We start from the raw sequence: 19,975 nt of genomic DNA, 5'->3' as shown, positions 1-19,975 counted from the left end.
TAGAAAATAGTGGAACAGCTTTCACATTCCAAATAATTTACCACCTCTTGTCCTCAAACACTTCATAGAAATACAGAATAAATTAATTATCAACTACTTCAGTCTCTATGACAATGTCACATTGGCTACCTTTTAATATTTTGCTACAAAATCAAAAAATGAGCTGGTAATACCAGTGTGTACACATTGCTAAGTAAGCACTGTAGATCCAAGAAGAACCAAACTAGCAGGTGACTCACAGAAAAGAAGGGGGCATTTGGAGGTAGAAGAGGACAAACAGGAAGGGGACGTGGAAGGAGTAGGGGAGAAAGATGGATGGGTAAAGACTCATATGAACAAAAAAATCCCACAGCCAAACCAGTTACTTTTTTACTTAAACAAACAAGCAAACAAGTAAAACTCAATCTCAAAAAGGTTAAAAACAACTTAACTCCCAAATGGAACAACGGAAAAAAGTGAAACCCAACAGACAGACAAACAAAACTAGTGCTTCAGTGATAGAGAGCTAAAGGGACCTCATCCACACATGTGACACACTAGTGTCACTTTGAAACATATTACTACAGAACAAAACTCACCAAATCTAAATTTCATACAACATTACAGGGTCCCCAGAACTACCATCACAGTTTCCCAAACTACTGTTAAGGAGGTACTTTCCTTGCCAATAGGATTTTGAAAGAAAGCAAACCCATTGCTTTGAAAAAAAAAAAAACAAAAAATCAAGAGCTGCAGTATAGATTACAGACTAATTCGGTTTAGAAAATAGCACAGTCAAATCCAGCAAGTTAAATGCAGTCTTTAAAAGAAATGTTTGCTTCTGTTTTTATATTCTTGGCCTCAAAATACTGAACTGGCCTGAAGTAAAGTGATCAAAGAATGAGTAACATTAAAGTGTTAGGTAAATCATATTTTATATAACATAAACTTAGTTACTTTTTTACTGTTATTTCCTAGAGATGCTTCCTCTTGTGAATCAGTTTTGGCAAGTTAAAATTATGGTTATAAAAATCCAAGAGGACATACTAAATAGTAAACTCAGCTGTTGCCAAAGTGTTTTTTAAACTATACTACTTTAGGTCATAATATAAGTGTCACAAACATTGTCCAGAACTCATAATTATGAAGTTGCCATTATTTTTCCTGTGACTTACTCTGAAGAATTCTTTTGTTGACCCAGAATCAAGTGTTCCATAGGCAATTTCTGTTTGTTTGGCCAGGTCTTCTGCACTTTCTATGGGGGAGACCATTCTCTCCACCGTAAGGAATGCAGCCAGATTAGCAGTGTAGGACGATATAATGATGAGTGTGAAGAACCACCACACGCCTCCAACAATCCGACCTGACAGGGATCTAAGTAAGGAGAAGATCACACAGTTTTTCCCTTTCAAACCCAAAGAGAAGAAAGAATTGTAACCAATTCTTAGTCATATTTAAAAGTTACAATCTCAAATATTGTGCTATTTTATGCCAGTCTATTTAATAATGATGCCCTTTGCATTATAACTAAAATGTTAAGTGTCACTGAAAACATGGCAGATTGAATTTATTATTTTATTGGCAGAAATGTGGAACTTTTCTCTTTGGCAATTAGCAAAGGGAATCTTGTCCTCAGTGCCCAGAGACTGAAGGAAAGCCCATCTGAGCTCTACTGGATTCCATGTAGGCCACAATGAAGCAGGTTGGAAGACTGAGTCTAAGTGGCCTACCTTTGAATTGAGCAGATGTCCTATGAGTATTTTTTATGTTTATATAACAATGTCTACTAAGGATGTACACGAGTTGTAACTCACTGAGTGCTTTTCTACAGTTTTATTAACACACTTGTTAAAATAAAATTAAACTTTAAAAATGCAGGAAAGAATGCTCATAATGAATTTTACTCATTCTTACCACCAAGACATGGGCTTTCTCACTACAAGTCCAGGCTAGCCTGAAACTGTATAGAGAAGTTTTCTTATACTTGGGTCAATTCTCCTGCCTCAGTCCCCTGAGTGTTACTTGTACAGGGAGGCAAATCATTATGCGTGCCAAATAGTTTTAAATTTCGAAATTATATCTTTTAATACATGTGTGGGCATGTGCTGATGTTCACTCTGTTATACATAAGAGGTCAGAGGACAACTTGAAGGAGTGAGGTATTTTCATCTACTAGGTGTGTTCCAGCTATTGAACTTAGATCCTTGGGTTTGGTGGTAAGCACCTTTATCCTCTGAGCAATATTCCTAGTTCTAAACACTTTTTGTTTTTTATGAAGACTTACTTGGAATTTTCTATGGTGCTTCTATGCCCCAATATTCTTTGCCAATTTAAATCAGATATTTTGTGATTTGAAGCTTGGCATCTGCTATATTTTAACTTAATATTGGCTTAATCTACATTTTAAAAATCTTTGTCTGCCCTGATTCTTCTTTCTCGTCCCCAAATGCTATGTTACTAAAATTTTAAGCAGGTTTTTGCCATTTTCTGGGTCTTCTGAACTTCCAATGCAATGGGCTCAAAAGGCCTTCTTTTGAGAAAATGGATATGGTACACACACACACACACACACACACACACACACAAAAAACAAAAAAAACAAAAAAAACAAAAAAAACAAAACATCTAAACATAAGTATAAATATATATACATATGTTCAAATATATAAAATCCAATATTTTAATTGCTCTGAGGAAGAAATGTAGCATCTTTTGTATAGTGATCTAGGGTTTTGGTGATGTAGAAACTGAGTGGCACCAAAGGAAGGAAATCACAATTACAACTCCTCAGAAACAAGCTATTAAATTAGCATAGAGTTTACATGGTCAGATCTTTCCCTTATGCTTAACTTCTGTGTATTTTTTTAAAAGAAAAACCACGTCAATTCATGTTTTTGGAAATCCCACAGTAAAGATTTTCCTCAAGTTTCTTGAGTCAAATTCAACACTAATTTTGATGACAGATCGTAGTAATGGACAAAGCAACAATTTTTGGAGATTAGATGCCATCAAAGTGAGGGCTCTTCTACAGTTTTGTTAACACGCTTGCCAAGCCATTTGATGAAATCATACTACAAAATAATTCTGGGGAGTAGCAGTGGATTGTATAATGACTTTTCTGTTCAGGAAGTTACTTTCTGTGATGCATTCATCTTTTGTGATAGCATAGAAGAAACTAGTGATAAATTATTAGGATGATCTAAGACTTAAAAATCTCCCTGCATTTCAGAAAATGTTCTGACTCCAAGAAAGAAAGACAGAGAGAGATTGTGGAGAACAATCAGAATTTCTGAGACCTAGTGAAGTTTTGATACTAACCTGGGTGAAATGTCACATCCTTGTTGCATAAAGGCACCCAGGGAAAACCAGAGGCTGTTAAAGATGCCAAATTCATTGGGAGGCTGGTCACTGGGTCCTTCCTTCCCATCCTCAGGTTCTTCTGTGTGCCACTCATATGGGCTAAACCTACTGACTAGGAACAAGACCACACTGACACCAATGTATGCAAACACTATGCACATCCAGATCTCATAGGCCAGAGGGTCCAAGAAGGAAAAGACTCCTGGTTTAGATTTCTGAGGTTTTTTGATCATGATAGAGATGCCTAAACTCATAAAAGGTTTAGAAAAATCGATGACTTCCTCTCGAACCAATGTGATTGTCAGAGGTGCGATAGCAATCTCTGCTTTCTATAAGAGAACAGACATATGGAAAGACACAAGTTAGTGGATTTCATGATGCACTTAGCAGTAGAGTGATCATCAAAGTTTACCAGTCCTGTATTCTTTTTAATCATTGGGAGTGCCAACAGTGATTCATCCCGATTACAAGCTAAAAAAACATGTAGTGGCTTGGTTTCATGAGGTATTAATTTTATTGCATAGAACTTTTATAATTGACAAGGTTTTTACTTTTCATTTCTTGTTTTTTGTTTGTTTGGTTTGGTTTTTGTATTATTGCTGTTTTTTTTTTGTTTGTTTTTGAGACACACAGAATCCACCTGTAGTTTAGGCTGGTCTTAGACTCATGATCCTCATCTTTTCCAAGTTCATAGGTACTGCCTGATTATCAGTACTTACCTGATCAAATAACTCCTGTTGTTTGATAACATATTGCAACTTAGTGCACACACAATACTCTGGATATGGCATTTGTTCTTGTGATATATACATGTTGATTTTCTTTTGCCAATATTCTTTTAAAACGAGATTTTAGAATACAGTAGCTTTAATTCTTAGATATCAAGGTCACAAGTTAACCTCTTTAGACTTTGACTCTTAAGTTTTTTTTCTGCAGCTCTAAAATGGGGCTGTGTTTTTGCATGTTTACCTTACTGTGTGACTGCAATTATATTAACAGGACTTTGGTGAGCATGTGTTGACAGACTCTTTATCTGATGATCAAATATTTTGAATGGCCCATTCCCTGCTCCATGTCTTGAGAGAACTGAAACAAACAGAGTGAGTATTTGACGCTGTGGCAACTCTTAGACACAAGTCTGACAACATCTACAGCAGAATTATATAAACTGTTCCATAAAAAACTGATACATGCTCTGAATGACAAATTATAAAAGAGTTTTATTGAATTTATAAAAAAATATTTCTCATCAAAAATAGAATCAGGCACATTGTGATTTAAGCACACATAATTTTTCTGAGAGGCAATCATTTTTCAATGATTTATTTATTTTGGTGTATGTGCATGTGCACATATGAGCAGATTCCCACACAGATTGGGATGGCTTTTGGATCCCCTTGGAGGTGGAGTCCAGGTGGCTCTAAGCTACCTGACATTGGTGCTGGAAACTCATCTTTGGCATTTTACTTTTTCAAAAGCATCAAGCTCTTAAGTACTGACACGTCTTACTTTCATTTTTTTTTATCTATAGACAATATTTCTTAAACTCATTGATATATAGCTTCTAGATGCTGGTGGGTATATTGATATCAGCTCAACAAAAAGAGTGAAGATGTGTGTGGGCCTTGTGTTCTAATGCTTGGAAGGTTACATGTGCTTTGTCTCATTACCATTCACTGATACATAAAATAGAGTGTGTGAGATGCTTATTTCAGAAGGTGTATAAGATTTTTATTCTTAAACATCATTGGAGTGATATAAGAAAATAGTTCTTCAGTTCATCACTCAAACTGCAGGCAATTCTGGTGTTTAGTGAGCCATAAAATGTCCTTCACTTCTTCATTTGTTGTATTTCCAACAAATATATATACACAGACAAACTAAAAAATGGAGACAAAGAAGAGAGAAAAAAAGGATTGGAGGCAGTGCCCTGAGAGTGTAAAGCAGTTCTGGGTATAGTGAATATTAGGTCTTTATGTAAGTGAAGCAAGACAGTCAATGCTTAACAATTACAGTGGCCATTTGCAAAAAGCAAACAAAAGATAATGAGACCATTGTTCGTCATTTTACTGTCTAACACACTTTTCTATTAGAAAATGACAACGTTTTACCTCAAACCCTGCAAACTTTGCATTTGTTTATGTGTTAAGAATAATAGACAGGGGTAATATAGTAAAAATGGCCATTTTATCAAAAGTGATCTACAGATTCAATGCAATTCCCATCAAAATTCCAACACAATTCTTCATAGAGTTAGATAGAACAATTTGCAAATTCATCTGGAATAACAATAAACCCAGGATAGCTAAAACTATCCTCAACAATAAAAAGACTTCCAGGGGAATCACTATCCCTGAACTCAAGCAGTATTACAGAGCAATAGTGATTAAAAACTGTATGGTATTGGTACAGAGACATGCAGATAGACAAGTGGAATAGAATTGAAGATGCAGAAATGAACACATATGGTCACTTGATTTTTGACAAAGGAACCACAACCATCCAATGGAAAAAAGATAGAATTTTCAGCAAATGGTGCTGGTTCAACTGGAGGTCAACATGTAGAAGAATGCAGATCGATCCATGCTTATCACCCTGTACAAAGCTTAAGTCCAAGTGGATAAAGGACCTCCACATCAAACCAGATACACTCAAACCAATAGAAGAAAAAGTAGGGAAGCATCTGGAACACCTGGGCACTGGAGAAAATTTCCCGAACAAAACACCAATGGCTTTGCTCTAAGATCAATAATCACAAATGGGATTTCATAAAACTACAAAACTTCTATAAGGCAAAGGACACTGTTGTTAGGATGAAATGGCAACCAACAGATTGGGAAAATATCTTTACCAATCCTACAATTGATAGAGGGCTTATATTCAAAATATACAAAGAACTCAAGAAGTTAGACTGCAGGGAGACAAATAACCCTATTAAAAATGGGGTTCAGAGCTAAACAAAGAATTCAAAGCTGAGGAATATCAAATGGCTGAGAAGCACCTAAAGAAATGTTCATCATCTTTAGTCATAAGGGAAATGCAAATCAAAACAACCCTGAGATTCCACCTCATACCAGTCAGAATGGCTAAGGTCAAAAACTCAGGTGACAGCAGATGCTGGCTAGGATGTGGAGAAAGAGGAACACTCCTCCATTGTTGGTGGGATTGCAGACTGGTACAACCATTCTGGAAATCAGTCTGGAGGTTCCTCAGAAAATTAGACGTTGCACTACCTGAAGACCCAGCTACACCTTTCTTGGGCTTATACCCAGAAGATGCTCCAACAAATAACAAAGACACATGCTCGACTATGTTCATAGCAGCCTTATTTATAATACCCAGAAGCTGGAAAGAATCCAGATGCCCTTCAATAGAGGAATGGATACAGAAAATGTGGTACATCTACACAATGGATACACTCAGCTATCAAAAACAATGACTTTATGAAATTCATAGGCAAATGGAGGGAACTGGAAAATATCATCCTGAGTGAGGTAACCCAATCACAGAAAAACACACATGGTATGCACTTATTGATACGTGGATATTAGCCCAAATGCTCGAATTACCCTAAATGCACAGAACACATAGAACTCAAGAAAGACTACCAAAATCCGGATGTTTCACTCCTTCTTAAAAAGAACAAGATTACCCTTAAGAGGGGATAGGGAGACTGAGTTTAGAACAGACACTGAAGGAATGCCTATCCAGAGCCTTCCCCACTTGTGGCCCTTACATATACAGCCACCAAACTAGATAAGGTGGATGAAGAAAGGAAGTGCAGGCTGACAGGAACTGGATGTAGATATCTCCTGAGAGACATAGCCAGAATCATGCAAATACATAGGTGTATGCCAGCAGCAAAACACTGAACTGAGAACAGGACCCCTGTTGAAGGAATCAGAGAAAGGACTGAAAGATCTGAAGTGGCTTGAGACCCCCACATGAACAACAGTGCCAACCAACCGGAGCTTCCAGGGACTAAGCTACTACCCAAACACTATACATGGACTGACCCTGGGTTACAACTGCATAGATAGCAATGAGTAGCCTAGTAAGGGGACCAGTGGAAGGGGAAGCCCTTGGTCCTGTCAAGGCTGCACCCCCAGTGAATGCGATTGTTGGGGGGGCAGTAATAGGGGGAGGATGGGGAGGGAAACAGCCATGTAGAAGGGGAGGGGTTAGGGGGATGTTGGACTGGAAACCGGGAAAGGGAATAACATTTGAAATATAAATAAGAAATACCCAATTTATTAAACATGGAGAAAAAGAATGAAAAAGAGAGAAAGTTTTATGCTCAAGGATCAAGTATAGACTTTATACAGTCTACAGTAAAAAGTAGCTTGTAGAGCCATCTAAGAGAATTGAAGACAGTCCCTTTGAGGACAAGATGAATAAATCAATTGACAGATATTGGTGTCTTAAATACTTGTAGATCTGCTGAAAAAAAATAGTGTGTTGCCACTAAAGACCCCCATTGTACCTCCTTGCTCTTTGAGCATAAATTCAGGACTTTCTTTTTCTCTGACGTGTGTGTGTGTGTGTGTGTGTGTGTGTATGTGTGTGTGTGTATAAAATCAATTGGCGGTGTGTGTGTGTTATGATTGCTAACATAATGTTTTGAAAATTAAAGAATTTCTATCAAATAAAATACTGTCACAATACTTGTGCAGGAATGGTATGGAAAGTATAAGCTCTAGAGGAGAGCTATGTAAGAGATATTCCAGAAAATTCACAGGTAATGTGGTGGTTTGAATATGTTTGCCCAGGGAGTGTCACTATTTGCAGGTGTGTCACTGTGGAGTCTGGAAGTCTCTTTGCCGTTGGAACAAGATGTTGAACTTTTCCTCCTCTTGTCCCATGCTTGCCTGGGTTCTATGATGTTCCTGCCTTGATGACAACGAACTGAACCTCTGTACTGGTAAACCATCCCCAATTAAATTTTGACCTTATAAAAGTTGCCTTGGTCATGGTGTCTGTTCACAGCAGTGAGATTCTAAAAAAAAGTTGGTACCAGGAGTGGGATTTTGCTGTGATAGGCCTGAGCATACTTTTGTTTGGAAGAAGGTAGACTTAGGGACTTTAGATTTCGAATGCAGTGAAATGCTTTAAGTGAGGCTTACTGGGCCATTCAGGTTGGAATATGAAAGACTTTGTGGTGGAGGGTGGTCTGATCTGTGCAGACCTGGCCTAAGAGCTTTTAGTGGAGAAGAATTTCAGTATATGGTATAAAGACTGATGTGATATTTTGGTGAAGAATGTGGCTGCTTTTTGCCCTTGTCTGAAGAGACTCTCTGAGGCTAAAGTGAGGAGATTTAGAATAATTGCTGTGAGAGAAGTCCCAAAGTAGCTTGGTATACAATTTTTTGTGGGGTTACTAAAGTTTACTCTTATGAAGAGTGTTTTAATGAAATGAAACAAGCCTAGAAAGGAAAAATACAAAATATGGTTCAAGTAATAAAGGGGCACCAGGAAGTGAAATGGAGCTGAATCCTGTGTTCAGGAATCTAAATTGAATCAAGAGAATGGTGACATTGGAGCAAGATTCCACCCAGCAAAGCTCAGGCCCTGGAATGGTGGTACACACCTTTAATCCTGGAAACAAAGCTAAGAAGAGCTCTGAGTTCCAGGACAGCCAGTGACAGAGCAAGTTCTAAGTGAAGAAAAACATAAATACAGGAGTGGTGGCAGACACATTTAATTCCAGCATTCAGGAAAGAGAACCATGAAGATCTTTGAGTTCAAGATCAATATACAGAACAAGTTCCAGGACAGCTAATCTTAGGCAATGATGGGGATAGAAAACAGAAATCTGGTAATATTATAAGTGGAGCCATTTTCCAACGCAAGCAAGTAGTAGGACTCGGCAGCTTTGGTTATGTGGCTCTGGCTTTAGAGTCAAGAATTGAAGAAATTACTGGGACAATGGGTGCTGGTTAGCTGGAGTTTAGAAACTAGCCGTGTTTAAGAAGAAACCATCACTGAGGTGAAATTTTCTGGGAATGTTTTGTGATATAAGAAGCTATGTTCTGGAGATAGCCAAGGTTGTACCTCATGCCATAGCTGGACTTGGTAATGTGTAAGAATCTCCCAGGTGGTACTGGATTTGTAGTTATGAAAGGACCATGGATAGCAGCTGAGACTTGGTATGGTGAAAGGATAGGAAAGGCCATTGGTGAGGTTACATCTACAGTAGGACTATAGGTGTCATACAAAAACTTTGAGGTTTGGCACCATAAAGAGAGCATACGGGAGTCTATTGGTGAAGCCTAGATGCAAAAGAAGACCCCATCATATTGGAGATGTCAGTACCATGAGATGACCACCAAGAACAGCAGCAGCAGCGGAGTAGAGTTAAACAGAGCCTAGAGTGCAACAGAAGGCAGAGCTGGAGAAGTAATAAAAGCCCTTTGGAGAAGCCCAGAAGAACTTCTTGTGTGGATTCAAGACACTGGAATAAGAAGTTGTGAAGTTGGGGTTGGGGATTTAGCTCAGTGGTCGTGCGCTTGCCTAGCAAGCGCAAGGCCCTGGGTTCGCTCCCCAGCCTGGGGGTGGGGGGGGAGAAAGAAGTTGTGAAGTCGAAGTTGACTTGGAGACCCCAAGGTGTTAAAGATGCAAGAGCTGCAGGATACCTGGGAAAGTTACTAACCGGAGAAGAAACCGCCCAGAAGGAAGAAGTTTACTGTAGTCAGCAAAGATGAAAAGGAGTTGGAGATCTGAACACTGCTTTGACATCAGATATGAAAATGCAGAGTTTGGAGTTTGCTCAGATGATTTTCTATTTTGCTTTGGAGATTACAACTAAGTGACTGGATGAATCTCAGAGGAGGCTTTGAACTTTGTGACTTTTAACATTGTTGATACTGTTATAAACTATGAGGACTTCTGAAGTTGGACTAAATGTAATTTGCATTATGCTATGTTTAGGTATGGCTTCGCATAGACTTATCTGTTTCAAAAAAAAAGCCTATGGGGCCAGGGAGTGGATTGTGGTGGATGGAATATGTTTGGCCCAGGGAGTGGCACTATTTGGAGATGTGGCCCTGTTGGAGGAGGTGTGGCCTTGTTGTAATAGGTGTGTCACTGTTAGTGTGGGCTTAAGACCTTTGTCTAGCTGTCTGGAAGCCAGTCTTCTCCTATTTTCCTTCTTTGGAGCAAGTTGTTGAACTCTCAGATCCTTCTGTGCCATGCCTGCCTGGGTGCTGTGATGCTCTTCCTTGAGGGTAATGGACTGAAGCTCTGAACCTAATAATCAGCCACAATTAAATGTTTACCTTTTCAGAATTGCCTTGGTCATATTGTTTGTTCCCAGCAGTGACACATCTAAGACAGGTGGTCCAACAATAGCTAAGTAGGGATGCAGTTAAAATCTAAAACGATCCAAATCTGAGAGTTTATTCTGAGCTCATACATTTTGGGTAAAGCAATTTAGCCTGTATTTCTAACAGTTTGGGTCATGCCCTTTTTTGAAATACACTTATAGTAGTAGAAATTGAAGTATTAAGAACAGAGTGTTAGGCATGCCTTTTTCTTCAGAACATAAAATCCACTACAACATTGTCAATGAACCTCCTGTTAAAATATTTTTGCTTATTTTTTAATTAAAGTTTTTTAGTCTTCATTTTCCCTTCATATGGAGACATTGAATCACTCAATGAGTGATTTTTCCCATGGATATTAAACTGGTTGTTTTATGTTGTGAATCATTTTCCTGTGTCTGCTAAAGTTTTAGCAACTGTACTGCACTGTGGAAAATATTTCTTCTGTTATAGTTTGAAAATTATGGTGTAGTCAAATCTCTTCCCTCAAAGCTCAGGAAACCCTGTGGAGGAGAAGATCAAAAGCATGTCAGAGCCAGCCAGAGGGTATGGAGACACCAGGGGACTAAGGCCCTGTCAATCATCTGAACAAAAATTCTACAAACTCAGAGACCAAGGCAGCCAGCACAGAGCCTCCACAGTTCTGTAACAGGTCCCCAGGTCTATAGATTATAGCTTATAGTTTAGTAATTTGAAGGGACTCCTGAGTGTGTGAACTACTGGGCCTCTGAATCTTATGTCTTCTCATGGAATAATTTCATTTTTTTGGTCGGTCTTGTACAACTTCAATGTTATACTTTTGCTTTAACTTATTTTTTATATGTTTAAAAATAAATTAAGAAATAAATACATGAAAACCTAACCACCAGGATTAAGATTAACAGTGTTCATTTATGCATACTGGGAGAGGGGAAATAAGTTTTCTTTAATAGAGTGACACTGAGCATATAAACCATTTGAGGACAGGCTTTATGCCCAGGAGTAGTTGACCACCACATTTATTTTTGTTTGTTTGTTTGTTTGGATCTGTGTGTGTGTGCACACACACGCACACATGCACACACGCACCCACACACACACACACATGTGCACATGCCCACTCACTGTTATCTAGTTTCAGTTTGGGAGGATTTTTTTTTTTTGTTCGAGGGGGTATTTTATTTTGTTTTCTTTGTTTTGGACAGTTTGTTGTACTGGATTTTGTTTGTTTTTGAGGAAAAACTTAAAGTTGGGTAGGTTAGGGAGGGGAAGAATATGATAAAAATACATTTAAATTTAAAAATGTTTAAAATAGTAGGAAATAATAAAAAAAGACAGAAGAAACCAAGATGCATAATTTTGAAGCTATTCCATTGAAGTTCTAGTCAGGAACATGATTTCTTCTGTGGACTTTGTCTGTATCTTGAGTTTCTTAACTTCTTTCCTGAAGAAGGATGCATTTCTATATAATTTCTTATTTCAAGGGGATTTTTGGATGATTATTTAGGGAGAGTTGTGCTTGGAAAGTGAACTATGTGAACTACAAATTAGCTTTTAGAAACTTCATAATACAGTTCATGCACTTATTGCTTTTGTTAGTTCCTGAATGAACCAACCTTATTATGCACTCCAAGTTTGGACTCTGAACTCTGACATGTCATAACATCACCAGGGTTTGATAACTTGCAGTTTTTGACACAACAGTATCTGCCCAAAAAGGAGAAGGACCTTGATCTTTTTCATTCAGGCAGAACTTCCATGCTGTGTTGTGTTATGCTTGCCCTTACAGCATACTATATGAGAGGCAGACTTTCTAGCTTTCGTGTTTTGCTATACAGGTTAGAGAAAGAGAGTGAAGTGGGGGAGGGTTGCATAATCTAAAGTGTACATTTATAGTGGCTTAAAGAATTATAAGAAACAATACTGATGAATATTTCAGGCCCTGGGAAACTATGGTAATCAGAAATAGTTAAAAGATACTTATGAAAAAGTATGATAACAAGGAAGCACACAATTAATTAAAACAGTGACTAACTTTATGCTGCTCGAGGAATCTGCACAGTAACAGTTGATTGTAGATCTTTGCAGCTCTATGTGGTCTACCAGTTTAAGTCAAAGTAATAAAACATTCTATAGCCAATGTGGATTTATTTTCATTCTTGGCTCTTTGCGACGAAAAGGACACTGTATTCTAAATTATATCTTTTTTTTTTTTAAAGCATTCTAAGATCCCAGAATCAGTTCTGTTATTTGGAATTTACATTTCTAATAAAATAAGGAAACATTCAAATATCATGAATACATTTTTAAACATTACTATAAACTAGAAAAGAACACTCATGGATGATTAAAAATGGATACATGTCCAAGGGAAAAGAAGCTCCATGCTTATACAAATAAATTCCTCATAAATCAGTTTGCTTACCCCATACACAAGCTCTCCTACCATCCCATTCCAGATCTTAGTGTCTGCATCCCTTGCTCCATATTTTCCATCAGGAACAATGGCAATTTTATATTTGATACCAATATGTTTTGCAATTTCCGATGCCAGATCTACACAGTAGCCTTCGTACTTGTCATTTCCTTCAAACATTTCATGATTTTTCTTGTACATAACATAGGGAGATTCCTACAATGAGAGAAGCACAACTGTAAAGGAGAAACTACAAAATATTCAGAAAATCTTTCTGCAAGTTCACAGTTTCAGGATTTTTGACAGAAGAATGTATTTATATTTATTATGCACATGATTTTATGTGGCTAGAAATTATTGAGATAGTTGACTGTATAAGTATACTTAGGATTGGACTAAACTGCTTTACATTGGATAAATGGAAATCAAATTTTAGAGATTTTGAGTTATCGTTATGTACCTAGTACTGTGATTTTGAAACAAAAAAATACATAAATTTTCTAGAGAAGGGATTTAATCATTTTTTGCCTTAAAACTAATATTTCAAAATCAATTTTCAAAATTTTAATGAAATTAAAAGTTATTTAGTGGACACCATAGTGTACTAAAAACTTATACACAGTTATATGATTTCATATACTGCATTTTTTTCCTTTTCAAGTGTGTTAAGTAACGGGCTTTACTCAGAGAAGGAATTTGCTTCATAATTCTTTAAAGAAAAAATGATAGCTTGAAGACACAAATCATTATTTACTTGTGTTAAATTCATTTTGCTTTTGCTGCCTCATATTCTAACTTTAAATAAGACATAAGCCCCACGAATTGTAAGTTTATTATGAGATAGATCTCTAGTGGAAACTATTTTCTGCTGCTTGTAAGGAACACCCAAGTTGATATTCCTGTTAATTTTCTAACAAAAATGAGTCAGAGATTGGGAGAAAAGAAGTGTTGAGAGGACCATTATATATAACAGCTTCCTGTGTTTAATGACTGCTAAGCTGTTTTGTTTAATTCTCTCTCTCTCTCTCTCTCTCTCTCTCTCACACACACACACACACACACACAGAGAGAGAGAGAGAGAGAGAGAGAGAGAGAAAAAAACAGTGTTTTAAGGCTTTAATTTAAGCAGTGATTTAATTAACCCCACAATGATTGATCTATTAGCACCTATTTATAAGCAATAAGACAGGTTTAATAGGGTTGAAGTTCTCAATGTACAGGAAACCTCTGGCTATCTACAATGTTTCATCTTTGGAAAAGTATTAACCATATTGGCCACAACATGGTTGATCTAAAGTACTTATATATTATATAAATTATACCCTAATCTTAATTTAGGATTGTCCTAAGACGTTCCTCCCCCCAAAAATTACAGTTAAAGAATTTAAACTTGTGTTTGGAGCTCTATAGTAGAAGACAACTTGATCCATAGAGTGTCCAATGGGCCCACAATAACTCTGACTTTATTCTAATAATTTTGTAAACATAAAAATCAAATTAAAAACTTAAGAAATGTATACATTGTTTAAGATTACATTTTTCTCATGGAGATGCTTCATACGATTTTACAGTGGAAGACAAATCAAGACAGGTCAGTATATTCTTTTCTTATATTCTACCTTTGATTGTCATAGCTAAGTGACCCAGATCACTTTTTGGCATTAGAAAAACATTGAACGCTAGAATTACTTAAGAAGTAAACTTTGGCATTTGTAGAATTAAGATAACTGTCTCTTTTTCATGAAGATTATCTATTATCCTTCAGAAAGAGTTCTGTGTAAAAGCTTAACATGGTTTTCAAACTATGAATGCGATTGTATAGCTTCATGAGCAGCTAGCTGCAAAGGGATAACTTTTTAAACTGTAAAATTCTAGAAGCTATTATAAACTTTTTACCCATCTTTTTAGGTTGGTCAAATTAAATCACAGTGAGCAGTAAAAGTCACACTTGTAAAACAGAGTGTAAAACATTTTCATTGGTATGTTTGTACAGTTAGAGTATTCAAGTACAACAAGCTAGGGACTACTCTCATTTGGTACTAAGGTTGAGAGTCAAGTTTAAAGTGTTTTGAGTGCTTAAATTTAGGAATTTTACCCCATAATTTAGCACACTACTACATTAATTTTGTGAGAGTTTCTTTGGCTTTCCCATAATCTACTCCGTTCTTCTAATCATTTGCTTAATGAAAAGCTGCAAGTTCATTATTTGACCAAGCATTTACTAAGTGCCTATTTTGTGTCAGGCATTTCACTTGAAGATAGGCATAAAAAAGAAACAAAATTTGTCAATTGTCTCCCTGTAAAGGAATACTAGTGGGATCAACAATACCATATTTATTGTAAAAAATAATTTCTGTTCCTGACTTTGTTCTTCCTTTATGCTAGGAACAATATAATGAGTTCTTGAGCTGTGTATTTTCATTTACATTTTGTGTTACATCTTGAAGTAAGCATGTGTCATATTATAGGCAAGAAAGCTGTCACTTTGTTAACAAGTGACAGAGGAGGGAGTCTGGATTGTATTTCTGAAACATGTGAAACATCTGGAAACTCTTGCAGTATTTATATCCATTAAGAGTTTTAAAACTAACTGAGATTCTATATGACTTACTTCATGAAAGAAGGAGAAAACTACAAGATTTACATCTTTGACCACCAGGCAATAAAATTTTTGTGAGATTTTAAGTTAAAGGGATAGATAAAAACTTTTCTCTTCTATCCATGGCTTGTGATAAACAGTAGACTCACAGTGACTGCAATGATATCCTGATGAACACTGTCTGACTAGGTGACTAGGGCCACCATGATTAAGTAGTGATGTTAGAAAATCATTCAGATCTTAAAAATTAAAGTAATTATTGACCTCTAGGAATCAAGTTTAGATGTCTGAAGCACACATGGGTATGTGAGGGTGAAATAGTTATTTAGTATTCTCTTTCATTTTTTCCCCCTGTATTCCTTCTGGGCAGATGGCACCCTCAAGTCTTGGTTTTCCTGCCAAACATGACAATTAAGGTTGGAAAAAATGTTCGACTTACTGAATCTTCTGCTTAACAATTATTCCGATGACATTTAGGCTCAGTGATGAATATAGCAAAAGAAAAGCGAAGGGACAGGGAGAACAAAGGTAAATGAAGGTTAGGAATTTCTTTTTCTTTTTTATATACCTCTGGCAGATTCCTGAGAGTGTTTCCTTTTGCTTTTTATTCATGTCAAATCCTTGTGAATCACAAATTATTAGTTCTCAGACTCCTTTGCCTTATCTCCCATTTAACAAATTTTCTGTAGGTAGCTCTTAAAACTGCACACTGTGGAGTATTTAATATCAAGGTTTAGGGTTATGATGTGTGAATAAAATACAAAATCTCCTTGATGTCATAAAAAGTAAACCTATTAGGTTACTGTGTTGGAATATCTTTGTAAAGTAGCTATGCAGAATCCTTTGATTGTTAATCTGAACCTGTGGTTAACAATGGGAACATCAGAGGAGAAAGATATAACTCCTTACTTGTTTATCACCAACTACTGTGCTCTGCAGTATGGCAATAACAAGGAAGTGATTTTGATGGTATTTCTTCTTAGCAGCAATGAGTTTATTAAGATAAAATTAGTAAAATCCATAATATTTGTGAGACTTTGGACATAGAGATTACCTTTTCTTTTTTATTGGATATTTTATTTATTTACATTTCGAATGTTATCCCCTTCCCCATGTTCCCCTATTAATATAGATAGGCAAATGGATGGAATTAGAAAATATCATCCTGAGTGAGGTAACCCAGTCACTAAAGAAGACAAACATGGTATGCAGTCACCAATAAATGGATATTAGCCCAAAAGTTCAGAATACCCAAGATACAATTCACAGATCACATGAAGCTCAAGAAGAAGAAACACCAAAGTGTGGATGCTTCAGGACTTCTTCAATGAGGGAACAAAATACTCACAGGAGGAAACATGGAGACAAAGTGTGGAGCAGAGACTGAAGGAAAGGCCATCCAGAGACTGCCACATAGGGGAATCCATCCGATATGCAGTCACCAAACCCAGACAATATTGTGGATGCCAAGAAGTGCTTGCTGACAGGAGACTGGTATAGCTGTGTCCTGAGAGACTCTGCTAGAGTCTAACAAATACAGAGGTAGATGCTTGCAGTCAACCTTTTGACTGAGCACTGGATTCCCAATGGAGGAATTAGAAAAAAAACTGAAGGAGCTGCAACCCATAGGAAGAACAATGATATCAACCAACCTGAATCCCCAGAGCTCACAGGGACAAAACCACCAACCAACGAGTATACATGGAGGGATCCATGGCTTCAGCCACATATGTAACAGAGGATGCTCTTGTCAAGACAACAATAGGAGGAGAGGTTGTTGGTCCTGTGAAGGCTTGATGCCCCAGTGTAGGGAAATGCCAGGGTGGGGAGGAGGGATTGGGTGGGTGGGTGAGGGACCACTGTCATAGAAGCAGGAGGAGGGGAGATGGAATGGGGGTTTCCAGAGGGAAAACCTGGAAAAGGGATGACATTTTAAATGTAAATAAATAAAATATCCAATTAAAAAAATAAAATGGAATCTCAATGTCCACAGTCTCACAAATATGGATTTTGCCTAATTTTTAGACAGTAAGCATTAAAGATAAATGTTTGTATAAATTCCATTGTTTCCTATTTAGATTAGCTTTGCCATAGTTAATATGTTTGGTACAGTTGTGTTAAAGTACAGTAAATTCATCTTGATATTGAAGATGCAGTGTACATGCACAACAATTGCAAGGAAAAATAAATTTCAAGAGCATACAAAATAATACCATATTTTATTTCAGATTGAGAGCTGTTGTAATCATGAAATGTTTCTCATTTGTTTTTCTATGATATTACCTCCCAAGAGGGCAGGAGTCATCTATGTCATAGTCCGAGGTCTATCACTGTGCCTAGCACATAGCAGACACTCAGTAAGTATTTATGAATGAATAACTGGATTTCTCAATAAATTTTATTTAACAATAACATATATTACAACAATGTGTCAGCATATAATCACAGTACACAAATGGAAGAAAAAGTAAATTCAACAACACTATACCCATTTAGATGAGAAGTCCTTGATCTCCAGTACTCATTCTTAGCTTGCTCAGTATCTAGACGTCTGTATCAGACTCACTGCAACATCTAGCCAACTTCATCTATATTGAATTTTTTTCAACTGAATATGGTGGCATTATTACATGCAGTTATCAGTATCTTATCAGCTAAAGGTAATCATACTTCTTTCTAAGTAATGGAGGTGAAGGGATTGTCCTAGATTGTAAGCTAACGTTTTCAACCGAATCAAGTTCAATGAAACTTTGAGGGAGGGTGCTTTAGGGTTTTTTGTTTTGTTTTGGTACTATGAAACAGGTATGCAGTAGAAAATATCAAGAGGAAGATTTAAATGAAGATAATAGTTATGTGAAAGACAGATACTATTAATATTCACTATTTGATAACAAAATATTGATGTCATCACTGTCAGGCAACAGAATGTTACATATATTTTCATATATACATTAATATATATATACATTATATATTGATATGTATATATGAGACAACTTCTTTTCAGTCACCTTTTTACTTATTTTTTGATATCATGCTTCTTGAAGTGTACCCATGCTTGGAAAAATCAACTTAGTAATTGAACTCTAAGAATTATAAATCCCAACTTTCATAACAGGCTAAGGGAAGAAGACTCCACATTATACTTTTAAAATATATCATACATTCATTTCACAACACAAGCATCATTTTAAAACATTCTAAAGCAAACAATTGTATATATATTTTAACAACAAGCACAGAATTCAGAGTTTTACTTCAAAGAAATCTACCATTAGAGAGTCGATCATATACAATAACTTCATTTTATGACACAGGGTTGGGCATATCAGAATAACTAGTTTATTCTTTTTCAACATCCAGGTTCTTGAGAAAGTTAAGGACTGAAAATTAATTCTTATTTTGTTCTAATAACTCACAAAGGTCACACACAGATATATATATTTGAAAAATTGTTTTCTAGTAGTCCAGATTTGGTTATCCAAGAAGAATCTCACATGAGAAACAAGCTTAAATTTAATACTCAGAAGAACAAGACTCGAGCCTTATTTAGGAATGGTTGAACAGCGCAGAACTCTTGTCTTTCTTGGTCAATTTCTTAAAATAGGATTCTTCATCAGAGGCTGAAAAGAGGAGGACTGTACTGAAGTATGAATTTCCATTACTGTGTCTTTTTTTAAGGAAAAGAAATATATATGTATACACACATACAAATACATACATATACCATACACACACACACACAAACACACACACACATATCCTGCCTTCAAGTACCATTCAAATATTACATATTTAAGTCAGAAAGTTTACACAAACACTGCTATTGGTGTATTTACATTCTAAAATAATCAACTCTGAGTCAGGGCTTGTCAAATTATATTAAGTTGCTAATTAGTTATCTGACAGAGACATAACTGATTACAATAAGCAAATGTTTCTCTTTGGTATTTTTATATTTTGATTTCAAGGTCCATTTTAGAAATATCTTGACATGACTAAAACTCTGAAACTGGAAATTAAAATTATGTAAGCTAAAAGTTAATTTACACAAAGAATTGCACTTTACTTAAAGCAAGAGTTTCTATGAATAATTGTCAATATATTTTGCCTACAGAAAGAGTTAGCTGAGACTCTACTATATTAAATGAGATGTAAAGATCACCGATTATTGATCTCCCTTGAATGCCACCAACTGTAAGGGGCATGCTCGTCTTTAAAAGTGTATATATATATATATATATATATATATATATATATATATATATATATTTCTATTATTGAAAATCAATTCTATGAAATTGAAAAAGGAGCCATGAAATT

General features: G+C 36.2%; 1 protein-coding gene across 7 annotated transcripts in view; it reads right to left on the bottom strand.

Annotated features, from left to right (window-relative positions):
* Positions 1–19,975, bottom strand: part of Gria4 (glutamate ionotropic receptor AMPA type subunit 4) — a 156,702-nt gene that overhangs the window by 43,263 nt on the left and 93,464 nt on the right. For all 7 annotated transcript variants that reach the window (XR_004388770.1, XM_032909667.1, XM_032909666.1 and 4 more), the window contains exons 7-9: positions 13,063–13,269; positions 3,298–3,668; positions 1,155–1,353 (exon numbers count right to left, since the gene is read on the bottom strand). Coding sequence is in view for 6 of the 7 variants with exons in the window: in XM_032909667.1 (XP_032765558.1) it covers positions 1,155–1,353; positions 3,298–3,668; positions 13,063–13,269 (777 nt within the window). In the remaining variant the exon portion in view is untranslated. The remainder of the gene's footprint in view (positions 1–1,154; positions 1,354–3,297; positions 3,669–13,062; positions 13,270–19,975) is intronic.

Source organism: Rattus rattus, chromosome 8 (assembly GCF_011064425.1).
Source record: "Rattus rattus isolate New Zealand chromosome 8, Rrattus_CSIRO_v1, whole genome shotgun sequence".
Lineage (NCBI taxonomy): Eukaryota > Metazoa > Chordata > Mammalia > Rodentia > Muridae > Rattus > Rattus rattus.
The sequence above is the reverse complement of the archived record's forward strand: the minus strand, read 5'-3'. Positions and strand labels throughout refer to the sequence as shown.